Below are 12,300 nucleotides of genomic sequence, written 5' to 3' on the forward strand. Positions count from 1 at the left end.
CTTTTGAGCTGAAACAATCATCCCAATCACATCCTAAATGTCACTGTGGTTATAATTGGAACATTGATCTCTTTAATTAGTTACTGCTTTTCCGCTGAATGCTGAGTCTCTATGTTTGGGAGGTACAGAGCGCTGGCTTATCTCAGTGTGCAAATCTGTAATGGGGCGCAATATGGGAGGGCCAGGGACAGTGGAGGAAGGAAGAACAGAGTTGGGGGAGATTCAGTGTGCAAATCTGTAATGGTGGTGCAATATGGGGAGGGCCAGGGACAGTGGAGGAAGGAAGAACAGAGTCGGGGGAGATTCAGTGTGCAAATATGATGTTATGGCTTTTACATGTAAATCATTAGTAAATTTCCACATAGCAGCCTCTGTGGAGTTCTTTGTCTCCATAGGAGTTTACAAATGTCCTCCTCTGGGAGGATGATTTTAAGTATAATTTTACCCATAGGAATAAAGCTTTCACATTAAATACAGGAATATGATACTCAGATTGTATTCTTTTTATTTGTCTTTTTTTTTTTGTGAGACAAGGTCTCACTTTGTTGCCCAGGCTGGAGTACACTGGTGCAATCTTGGCTCACTGCAAACTCTGCCTCCCGGGTTCAAGCAATTCTCCTGCCTCAGCCTCCTGAGTAGCTGGGATTATAGGCACGCACCACCACACCCAGCCAATTTTTTTTTTTTTTTTTTTTGAGACAGGGTTTCGCTCTTGTTACCCAGGCTGGAGTGCAATGGTACAATCTGGGCTCACTGCAACCTCTGCCTCCTGGGTTCAGACAGTTCTCCTGTCTCAGCCTCCCAAGTAGCTGGGATTACAGGCGCCTGCCACCACACTAAGCTAATTTTTGTATTTTTAGTAGAGATGGAGTTTCACCATGTTGGCCAGGCTGGTCTCAAACTCCTGACCTCAAGTGCTCTGACTGTCTCAGTCTCCCAAAGTGCTGGGATTACAGGTGTGAGCCACTGCGCCTGGCCATATGGTATTTTTTTTTTTTTTCAATAAGCCCCAGGGAATAGGGGTAAAAAAGACAGAGGAGCCTATTTAAAAGGAGCTAGGTTTTTCCATGCTTTAAAAAAGCTGAATTCTGGCCAGGCGCAGTGGCTCATGCCTGTAATTCCAGCACTTTGGGAGGCCAAGGGGGGCAGATCATCTGAGGTTAGGAGTTCGAGACCAGCCTGGCCAACATGGCAAAACGCTGTCTCTACTAAAAATACCAAAATTAGCCAGGCATGGTGGTGCTCACCTGTAATCCCAGCTACTCGAGATGCTGAGACAGGAGAATTGCTTGAACCCAGGAGGCAGAGGTTGCAGTGAGCCGAGTTCGTGCCTCTGCACTCCAGCCTGGGCAACAGAGTGAAACTCTCTCTCAAAAAAAAAAAAAGCTGAGTTCTATATGTTTCTTATGTAGCGGGAATATAATTTCCATGATTTATGAACTCCATTCTTCACTAATACAATGCACAGAAGTAGATGATTTTGCTTGTCTCTATATCATATACCTAAACCACAAGCATCTTTAGCCACCATGCTTTGGGAGCAGGGAGACAGATCAATATCCACCATTCTCAGTCAGGGTTGGCTGGATCCCCGGCTCCTCATCTCTGTCCTGTTTTCCTTCTTTGCTTTCCAGATTGTATACTTTTGATTTCCAACAAGGCATTTGTTTTCCACAGGATGGGCCAAAGAGAACCAAGGCTTCAGCATTCTCAGCTGAACTACAACAAGCTTTGGCAGTGATAGAGGATTTGATCAAGTCCTGTGAGTTGGCTGTGGACCTAGCAGCAGTGACTGAATGTCCGGTATGTTCCATAGCAGCGTTAGAGCATCTCACACAAAAGGCAGGTGCAATACTACACAGCAAGGAAATGATCTGGCAAAGTCAGAGAGATCGTCTATGGTAAAGAAATTGAACTCTGAGGAAAGTCACCTAAATCGCTCAGTAAACCCAGGCTACGAGATTCCAAGCAGTCCCTTGGCATCTTCAGGAATCTTGGGTTTATTCCTCAGGGTTCTGAATGTGGGATTGACCCACTGTCTGGACAAACCAGAAAGTCAAGGGCCATAACATAAATGGGCAGAGGAAAAGTCCTGGAGGAGCAATTGATTTTCTAATTTGTGGCATTGTTAAAATAGTGAAAGATTTGTCTTCTTGTTTCAGAGTTTCTCTGAGAAAAGTATTTTGGAAACAGGTCCTATATTCTTGCCCCAATTTTATATCACACATTCCCAGAAGAGGCCCCAAAAGTATACAGTGTACATGCCTTAATCCAAATAGTCTAATGAAAACCCAAGAGATGCATTTAGAGGCCAACACTGGGGAGCTGAGCTCCAGCATCAGTGTTAATCTGGAGCAGGCTGGTTCCAGGCATTCCAGGCAAAACATCCCCTATAACTGTATGATCTCTTTGAGACTGGAGCATAGTTAATATTCGACTTGTTTTGTTTTTTACTTTGAAGTACTCTAGATTTTGATTCAGATGTATTTGTTTTATTTCACTGTCATAATAAATTACCATAAGTTTGGTGGCTTAGAGCAGCATAAATTCATTATTATTATTATTTTGAAGTTCCAGGGTCAGAAGTTCAACACAGTCTCATGGGCTAAAATTAAGGTATTTCCTTTCCTTTGTGGAGACTAGCATCTGTCTCCTTGAGTTTTCCAGCTTAAAAAGGCCACCCACACTCCGTGGCTCATGGCTTCATAGCCAGCAATGGCACGTTGAGTTCTTTTTTTTTTTTTTTGAGACAGAGTCTTGCTCTGTCGCCCAGGCTGGAGTGCAATGGCACAATCTTGACTCACTGCAACCTCTGCCCACCAGGTTCAAGCGATTCTCCTGCCCCAGCCTCCTGAGTAGCTGGGATTACAGGCGCCCGTCACCGTGCCCAGCTAATTTTTTGTGTGTGTGTGTGTGTATTTTTAGTAGAAACGGGACTTCTCCATGTTGGTCAGCCTGGTCTCGAACTCCTGACCTCATGTTCCACCTGTCTCCACCTCCCAAAGTGCTGGGATTACAGGCAAGAGCCACTGTGCCAGGCCAAGTTCTTCTTACATCACATCTCTGTGACCCCTTCTTCTGCTTTTTTGTCACTTGTGATTGTATTATACTTTTTCCTTTTTTTTCCTTTTCATTTTTGTCTGGTTTTGAACATACCATGTATGAGGTCTTGGTAGAGGAGATGACTTTTCTTTCCTTGTCATAAGTCAAACCATGAAAGTTATTAAGGTCCGAAAAATGAGATGTTTTTACTTCCCATGCTGGTATTTCTTGGGCCTGGATCTCAGAAACTTAGCCCCACAAACCCTGTGATCCCAGCCATGATGCTGTTACTGTCCCCTGGGACTCCAAGGTGCCTCTGCTCATGACTGATGCATGATTCAAGAGGATATGCATAAACTGCAGAGTAGGGTTATGTTGTGTGTAAGGATCATTTTCTTGGTAATAATTCTTCCTTCTTCGGCTAAGGAAAGTCAAGGGAACAATTTGTTAGGTCAATTTGGGGCATCTTTCTGTTCTTTCTTTAATCTTGAATCATGTGTTAGCCACCCCTATTAAATTTCATTTCCCTGAATCTAATGAATGTCCTGGAAATGATACACAGAGCAGGAAACTCTTAGTGTAAATAACATAGGAGGAGGAGGCTGTGAGAAAAGAATGGTTAAAACATGAGGAAATAATATTCTGCCTTAATTTCATTCCAAGCTAGTTTGCATGCAAATAGGATGTACCAGCTTATAGAATTTGGAGATTTTACACGCAAAGCAAAGGACCTTTTTTGACCATGTGTCCTCAGAACTGTGCCTTTGCCAGATGCTTTTTGGTACCTTTTCTACTAAGACTTAACTTACTTTTACATCTAATACATTAGCTGATTTCTCCTGACAGTTTTGTATAATCCTGTTGAATTATGGAGGAGTAGGCATTGGAATTTTCAACCTTCTGATTCAAAAGAAGATCCATGGAAGAAGAGTTAACTCACTCAAGATTACATGGCTGTCAGTTTGGACTATTTTTTGTTCATTCCCTATCCAGGGTGCTATTCCACTCTTTATCTGATTCTGATTAGAGTTGACTAACAACTACCTCTAACTCAGCTCAAATGATTCTGAGACTCTGTCTCCATTTTGTAGAGTTTTATTACAGGTGTTTATAATCACATGCTATATACATGGCTGAATCCAGAGTTTAACCTCTTAGCTTCTCTGCTTGAAATTTAATATTAACCTGGTTTTATAAAGGAAAGAAATTGAATGTGATAATTAAATTATCACAATTAAACAACTAGAAAACAACTAGAAAAAAATCCCTTCTGATATTTATATTTTCTCCTTTTTATGCATATTCAATTAGTCCTGGGTCTAACTTAATCACAGAAGTTTAAAATTCTTTTCCAAACAAGTTTATTTTGTGGAACACTGAGATATAATTTTCTTCTATGCATTTGCAAAAAAAAAAAAAAGTTTTTTTCAAATCCAATGCATAATAGAGATGCATTTAAATTCTGACTTGCCAGGGACAAGTTCCAAAGTTGAATTGTAAAGATTGAATGAAACAGTCTTCCTTTTTGGAACAAATTTATATAAACCACTAAAGGATGTATTTGTATTGCAAGTTCGTTGTGGGCTAGGGCCAGGATTTTATTTCTATTGCAGTTTCCTCTTTCCTTACCCCAGTGTTAGCTGCAGAGATAGGGCTGAGTAAACAATCCTAGTGACCCAGGCAAAGTATCTTGTTCATTCCGCCCTCCGCACCCTCCATAACACCTGTATCGCAGGTGGTTGCCAGGAGTAAATGAGGATTAAATGATGGGTAAGGCACCAAGCACTGTGCCTGGCGCCCAGCAGATGCCGAATAAACAGCCCTAGTGGTAAGTTATATGGGGACCTGCTCAGGCTGGAAAGGAAGAAACCTTTTTGCCCCTGGCTATTGTAATCACGGGCTCCAACAGCTTCTGCTTTTCATTTCTGGACTCAGGCTCTGTGTGGATCCATTTATACAGATGTTTCCTGCTTCTTTGTGCAATAAGTTTGTGACAGTCAGATTAACTCTTACTACCAGGAATGGAAACGTGGGCACTCAAAAGAAGCTCTTCCTGAGGCCAGCTTCCCTAGATTCAGTCTCTCAGCCAGACTCTTCATTTGGCCAATGTAGTCACATTTGAAATCCTTGTATCGGGGCTCTGACCTACAGAATGCCCAGGAATGAAAATGGTAGCATTTACTAATTGATTTTGCTATCACTTCTTGTACAGAGGAGGCCATCTAACTTATCACTAGCTCGTTTGAGGTAGCCCCTATATTCCGTCTCTGAGTTCACAACCATCAGGTTCTTCCCCACACCGTGTGACATGGCCACACTTCTTTGTTACTAGTGGAAAACAGTTGGGAGTATATTCGTTTCCTAGGGCTGATGTCACAAAGAACCACAAACTACTTGACTTCAAACAACAGAAATTTATTCTCTCACAGTTTTGAAGGCTAGACGTCCAAAGTCAAGGTGTGAGCAGGCCCACGTTCCCTCTGAAGGCTCTCAGGAAGAATCCTTCCTTACCTCTTCAGAGCTTCCGGTGACTGCCGGCAATTCTTGGAGTTCCTTGACTGACAGCTGCCCCACTCCAATTTCTGCCTCTGCCCTCGCATGGCTGTTCCTTCAGCGTGCGTCTCCATTTCTTTGTTTTCTCTTTTGATAAGGACACTGGTCATTGGATTTGGACACATCCTAACCAAGTGCAACCCCATCTTAACCAATTATATCCGCAAAGACCCTCTTTCCTAATAAGGTCATATTTTGAGGTTCTCATAGACATGAGATTTTGGGGCAACGCTCTTCAACCCAGTACAGAGGCATCACTGAATGAACTCCTTGGATAAATCAGTATTCCCTCACAGTGATGAGTCTTTTGCTTCCTGTCCCCTACTCCCAAGCACCACTAAATGCCAATAAATAAATACGAGGGAATGCCAATAAATAAATAAATACCAGGGAACACGTATCTGAAAGAGGTTGTGCAACGTGGCCTCTGACCTTGAGATCAATTACAGTCTAGTTGGAAAGAAAAGGTACACATGATGGAAAAGGTCATTCTTGCTCCTGCTCAGGGAATGTCCCTGCAGCTTCCTGTTGGAGGCGGAGTAGCTCCACACAGCACACACCGTGATGACGGTGAAGCCTGTGTGCCTGCTCTTCATCAGCACCGCGTAGGGCATGTGCTCACCCGCTGGAGATTGGACCTTGGGTGTGGAGATGGGCGATCCCGTCATATGTGTGGTCTGAGAACCATTGTGCAATATGACCCAGAGGATATGTGCCCGTATGTTTCTGCCAGACTTGAAAGACCCAGCGACTCTCTCCAGTCACTTCCGGTGATAATGGGCTTACTGGAAAGCTGACCTGTGGCGTCTCAAGAAGTCACGATGGCAAAGCCAGGCTCCTGGAGATGGGAACTGAACAAACCTGGGATCCACAGCAGCTCTGGGGCCTGGGCCTGGGGAGGGAGCCGGGGTTCTTACCCATGTGCCCTGCCTGTATGTGTCAAGTGCACCTACATGCCTGCTCGCCCCTCCTCTTACCACCTACTGACTGTTTTTTTCCCTTCCGTCACTGTCTTCCTCTTCCTCATAATTTCTAATGACTCACCTACTTCATAGCTGTTTCCTTTTTGTTTATTCCACTGCCTGCTTTCCCCTAAAGCATCTCACAACCCCATCTCCTGCTGGTCACCGCATCCTCCTGTTTTCTTCAGTTCAGGGAGATACTACATTGCCACCTCCAACCCCTGGCACATTGTTTTATGCTGGGGGCCCTATGGTCAGCTGCTGGTGCCTCTCTGAATTCACATCCCTGAGTAGGAGCAAGAATGACCTTTTCTGTCATGTGTACCTTTTCTTTCCAACTAGACTGTAATTGATCTCAAGGTCAGAGGCCACATTGCACAACCTCTTTCAGATACGTGTTCCCTGGTATTTATTTATTTATTGGCATTCCCTTGTATTTATTTATTGGCATTTAGTGGTGCTTGGGAGTAGGGGACAGGAAGCCAAAGATTCATCACAGTGAGGGAATACTGATTTATCCAAGGAGTTCGTTCAGTGTTGCCCCTGTACTGGATTGAAGAGTGTTTCCCCAAAATCTCATGTCTGTGAGAACCTCAAAACTTGCCCATGAAGGTGCAGCAGCATGGCTGTGGATGGGGTGAGAAGGAAGGTTCAGAGGTAATAAAGCACAAACCTAGCTGCCTGAGGCTGCCTCTTCAGCATTTCTGGTTGAGGCTGTTTCCTGTACAGCAATAGTCTGTAGCCTTGCAGATGCCTTAACTCACGTCACCCCATCTTCCACAAGTCATTAGAGAGAGGACACCTGGACTTATTCCCCTTCCCCCATCATCCTAGCCTCTTCTAGAATTACTTTGACAGCTGAGCCTCCACACTGACCACATGTGTTCTTACGAGCAGCTCTACCTAAAACATGTTCCTCTTTCTAACACAGAGCGTGGTTGAGGATGTTGCTCAGTGACAACATATCATTGGGAGAAATGTTTCTTATAGCTTAACAGGAATAGCTGTGCTTTTCCTGAACAACTTGTTTGTGTATGTCTTCAGACACAATAAATCATATCACTCACCATGTTTCCCTCTGTATTGCTATTAGAAAGTCAGAGCCAAGTCCGCAGCAAGTTTAAATGACTTTATTATATGCATTTTACATATAACCTCTTCATCTTTTCTTTCATCTTCTACACCTTCTGGAATAGTTCATCTGATTTATTATCTTTATTTTTAGGGATGGGGATCTCCCTATGTTTCCCAGACTGGTCTCCAACTCATGGACTTGAGTGATCCTCCTGCCTCAGCCTCCCAGGTAGTTGCGACTACAGGCAGGCGCCAACCTCCCAACTTCTTTGTTTTTTCTTCACCCTAATTCTCTCAGTTATTTTCTATCTGCCTATACTGTATGTATTTCTCTAAGATGTGTCAAATGTTTAAAGTGAGGTAGAGAGTGAATACATTGTAAGATAGAAACTACAAATTTGAATATCCCTTAGCCAAAATGCTTGAGACCAAAAGTGTTTTGGACTTTTTTTTTTTTAAGGGGAGGATTGGAATATTTGCATATACATATTGAGTTATGTTGGGGATGGAACCCAAGTCTAAACACGAAATTCATTTATGTTTCATGTATACCTTATACAGTTAGACTGAAGGTAATTTTACATGTTTTAAATAATTTTGTGCATGAAGGCTGGGCGCAGTTGGTCATACCTGTAATCCAAGCACTTTGGGAGGCCAAGGCGGGCAGATCACCAGAGATCAGGAGTTCGAGACCAGCCTGGCCAACATGCCGAAACCCCAGCTCTACTAAAAATACAAAAATTAGCTGGGCATGGTGATGCACGCCTGTAATCCCAGCTACTCGGGAGGCTGAGGCAGGAGAGTCCCTTGAACTCAGGATACAGAGGTTGCAGTGAGCCAAGGTTGCGCCACTGCACTCCAGCCTGGGCAACAGAGCAAGATGCCATTTCAAAAAAATAAATAAATAAATAATAATTTTGTGCGTGAAGCAAAATTTTGACTGTGTTTTGACTGCCACCCATCACACGTGGGCAGGTATGGAATTTTTCACCTCCAGTGTCATATTGGTTCTCAGAAAGTTCCAGATGTTGGAGGATTTCAGATTTTTTAAATTATGGATGCTCAACCTGTGCTGATAACATTTGTTTATGCGGCAAATATTAAGTATCTACTTCTACCAGTTGCTTTTACTAAAACATACTTCCTGCACTATTTATGTCGATATTGAGTACGAACTGAATGAGTTTAAAGGAAAAAGCAATCACTAAGATCTGTAGTGATCACATTTGAGTAGATCCTTGATGGATGCAGATAGAGTGAAAAAATTATCCAGGGTCCTCATGGGCCTATCCACCCTTCTGTTTTGGAATGTGGTGAACTGTTAACACAGAACAGGAGCATTGGCTTTTAGGAAAGAAGGCCTCGTTCCTGGACGTTTGAGGGTTTTATTCGCCGCAGTCGACATATATAAATTTTCCAAAGAAGAAAATAAAAAATTAACATAGAAAATAATGCCATAGACACCATAGAAATGACTAGAGTTTATTGCTCTTGAAGTTTTTCTTTTAATGTTTCAGAAGTTAAGTCAATTCTTTAAAAAAAAAAAAACAAACCTAAAGTTTGCCTAACATATAAACTATAAATTATAAAAATGCCCAATGAATTATGAATGGAGTATGTATTTCCGGTATTAACTCAGGAATCATAAGGATTGATCTCAGCTAGAGGTCACTTAGAGAGATTTCTTTGTCTTTGTCCCCTTCAAATAATTTGTTCCTTTTGGTGTTTTTATTCAGGGAAATGAATTCTTATCTGCTTTAAGCAATCAAAGTTTTGAAAAATACCAGATAAAATGTCTCACTCCCAGCTCGTCTTAGTCCACTGTCTTTTGAAGAGAGCTCAGAGAAGGCAGGGTCATCTCATTTGGACTTTCAACCAGACATGTGACAAAGGCAGCCTTGCTGGTGGAGAGAGAGGCAACTCAGTATATACCTAGAGTCAAACAGACTTTTACCTGTCATTTGGTATTATCTTGGCACTGTTGACTCACTCTGAAAAACCCAGAGCTGAATGCAGTTAATGTTTCCATTACAATGTTATGAAGATTAGATCATACTAAACTTTCTCTTTTCAGAAAAAGCTTCATGTTCTCAGATTCTCATATACCTGAAGCAGAAGTTAGGATGCAGATGGAACACACAGATGCTCATGGGTCCATAATGCAGCCAAAATTCTGTCTCTCCTGGACATAATTGAAATGTTAATTTCTTGTCCCTTTGAAGGAGACTGTCACGTATCAAACATAGTGCAGAGGAAATTGAATTCTGCTAGTTAAAAATTAACTGAGTCAAAAATATCACAGTCCCCTATCTCTAGCTCAAGTATTTCTAGCATTCTTTACGTATAGCATTACCTTTCATAGCTGAATTGATTTCCTTGTATAACTAAATGGTGCCACACTCAGTGAAGCTCACAAAATTGTAGTTTTGATTTAGTGACAGATCAGCCTGAATAGCACTGTTAGAATTGTAAACTTCAAAGAAGCACGCTTTCTAAAATTTGAAAACAGGCCACAAAGGCTTCTTTCTCTGTCAAGTAATTTTACAGCTTCTTTTCCTGTATGTGTGTTTCCAAAAGGATGATATTGGAAAACTAGGCAAGCTGTTGCTGCACGGCCCTTTCAGCGTCTGGACAATTCACAAGGATCGTTATAAAATGAAGGATTTGATTCGATTTAAGCCCAGCCAGAGGCAAATCTACCTATTTGAAAGGGGAATAGTGTTCTGTAAGATACGAATGGAGCCTGGGGACCAGGGATTGTCTCCTCATTACAGCTTCAAGAAGGCCATGAAGGTAAAGGGAGTCCTGTTGCCTCTGGGAGTTGCCCTGTGCAGAAAGAGAGAGATTGTTTCCTTGTTTTACAGATGAGGAAGCTGCAGTGCAGAGAGGTGAAGTTAACTTGCCAAATACCACCCCACACAGCTAGAATCCATACCCAGGTCTGTCTGACTCCAGGGTCAGAGCTTACAATCAGTCTCTAGACAGGGCCAGGGCTGGCATAGGAGATGCCTTTGTACTAGAGAAAAAAGACTGTATGGTAGCCGGTCTGGACAAACTAATTAGTAAAAGTACCCTCTTTCCTCCAGGCAAAGAGGTGAAAGAGAGGTGAAAGGCATAGTGGTGAGAACATGGGCTGGATTTCATCTTAGATTTGCCCTTCTCAACGGTGCATCTTTGTGTCTAAGTGCAGGCATTGTCCTGACCTTGGGGTCTAAGGGACCCAGGCCCACACCAAGCATTGTTTTCTCGCCTGTTTAGAAACTGTTTAGCTATCTGTATAGCCAGTTAGCTATCAGGTACACACACACACACACACACACACACACACACACACAGGAGTCACACACCTATACATTTATGCTCTTGTGATTAAAGCTGTTAATTTGTTCATAGTAGCCTTTGTTATTTATGTTTCTTTTTTCTTTTTCTTTTTTTTTTTTGGAGACAGAGTTTTGCTCTTGTTGCCCAGGCAGGAGTGCAATGGCATGATCTTGGCTAACTGCAACCTCTGCCTCCCAGGTTCAAGCAATTCTCTTACCTCAGCCTCCCGAGTAGCTGGGATTACAGGTGCGCACCAACACACCCAGCTAATTTTGTATTTTTAGTAGAGACAGAGTTTCACCGTGTCGGTCAGGCTGGTCTCGAACTCCTGACCTCAGGTGATCCACCTACCTAGGCCTCTCAAAGTGCTGGAATTACAGGACTGATTACAGGGGCATGAGCCACCACACCCGGCCTTGTTGCTTATGTTTCTTAATGGATCCTTGTTCAGTTACTATTATGTAGAAAGTTGTAAAATAGGTGTTGAAGGAGAAATGGTCTCTTCACTGAAAGGCTGAGGGCTGCAGCGCCTCCTGCAGAAAGATACAGTGGAAAGTTAACAGTCTGTGTTACCTTCTGAAGCAGATGAGACAGAAGACACTGTACCAGATTGTGTTTTATGCTGTCTTGGGGTCATTAAGAGAGGAAAGCAAAAACTTGAAAGGAAGATGAAAGAAGAGAGCTGTCAGGGACAGAAAGGATTAGAGTGATTGACAGGAACTATTTTAAAATCAGAAAACGATGGTATAGAACATTTCTCTTCCCTCTTTATAATAGTTGACGACACTTTCAATTCGCCAGCTTGGAAGGGGGAGCCATAGAAAGTTTGAAATTGCCAGTCGAAATGGACTTGAGAAATACATCCTGCAGGTAAAGCTCATGCCTTCCCCATGGGTCTCCTCTACTCTTTCCTCATTGTGTTCCCATAACTCGACGAGTGTTTTCTATCTCATTATGCTAACGGTCACTGGGAGAATAAAAACTCTGCAATTAATACTCAGGGTAGTCTTATACTCATAGTGTTTTCTTATGTGTAATTGCAGGCAGCTTCAAAAGAAATCAGAGACTGTTGGTTTTCAGAAATAAGTAAATTATTGATGGAACAACAAAATAATATTACAGGTAGGTTACCCCTGCTGACTCGCCTGTAGAGTTATACTGATTTCAGCTCAGTGGGGGATATGCAAATTGGGGATATTGTTAAAGAAAATGGTTTGCTGGGAAAACAAATGTGGCCACATTTTCACAGTCCCTGGAAGCACCTGTGCTTGCTTTTGACTGTGGTGGAGGTGGAGGGGTTGTGTGATTGTGTGTGGTTGTGCTGGTTTGTCCCTTTTGGTTGTGTTCC

At 42.6% G+C, this 12,300-nt stretch overlaps 1 protein-coding gene across 2 annotated transcripts in view; it reads left to right on the forward strand.

Moving 5' to 3' along the window:
* MCF2L2 (MCF.2 cell line derived transforming sequence-like 2) overlaps positions 1–12,300 on the forward strand; it is a 253,043-nt gene that overhangs the window by 212,762 nt on the left and 27,981 nt on the right. For both annotated transcript variants that reach the window (XM_003894766.5, XM_021934624.2), the window contains 4 exons: positions 1,678–1,803; positions 10,209–10,424; positions 11,730–11,822; positions 11,996–12,074. In XM_003894766.5, coding sequence (XP_003894815.3) covers positions 1,678–1,803; positions 10,209–10,424; positions 11,730–11,822; positions 11,996–12,074 — 514 coding nt within the window. The remainder of the gene's footprint in view (positions 1–1,677; positions 1,804–10,208; positions 10,425–11,729; positions 11,823–11,995; positions 12,075–12,300) is intronic.

Source organism: Papio anubis, chromosome 2 (assembly GCF_008728515.1).
Source record: "Papio anubis isolate 15944 chromosome 2, Panubis1.0, whole genome shotgun sequence".
NCBI lineage: Eukaryota > Metazoa > Chordata > Mammalia > Primates > Cercopithecidae > Papio > Papio anubis.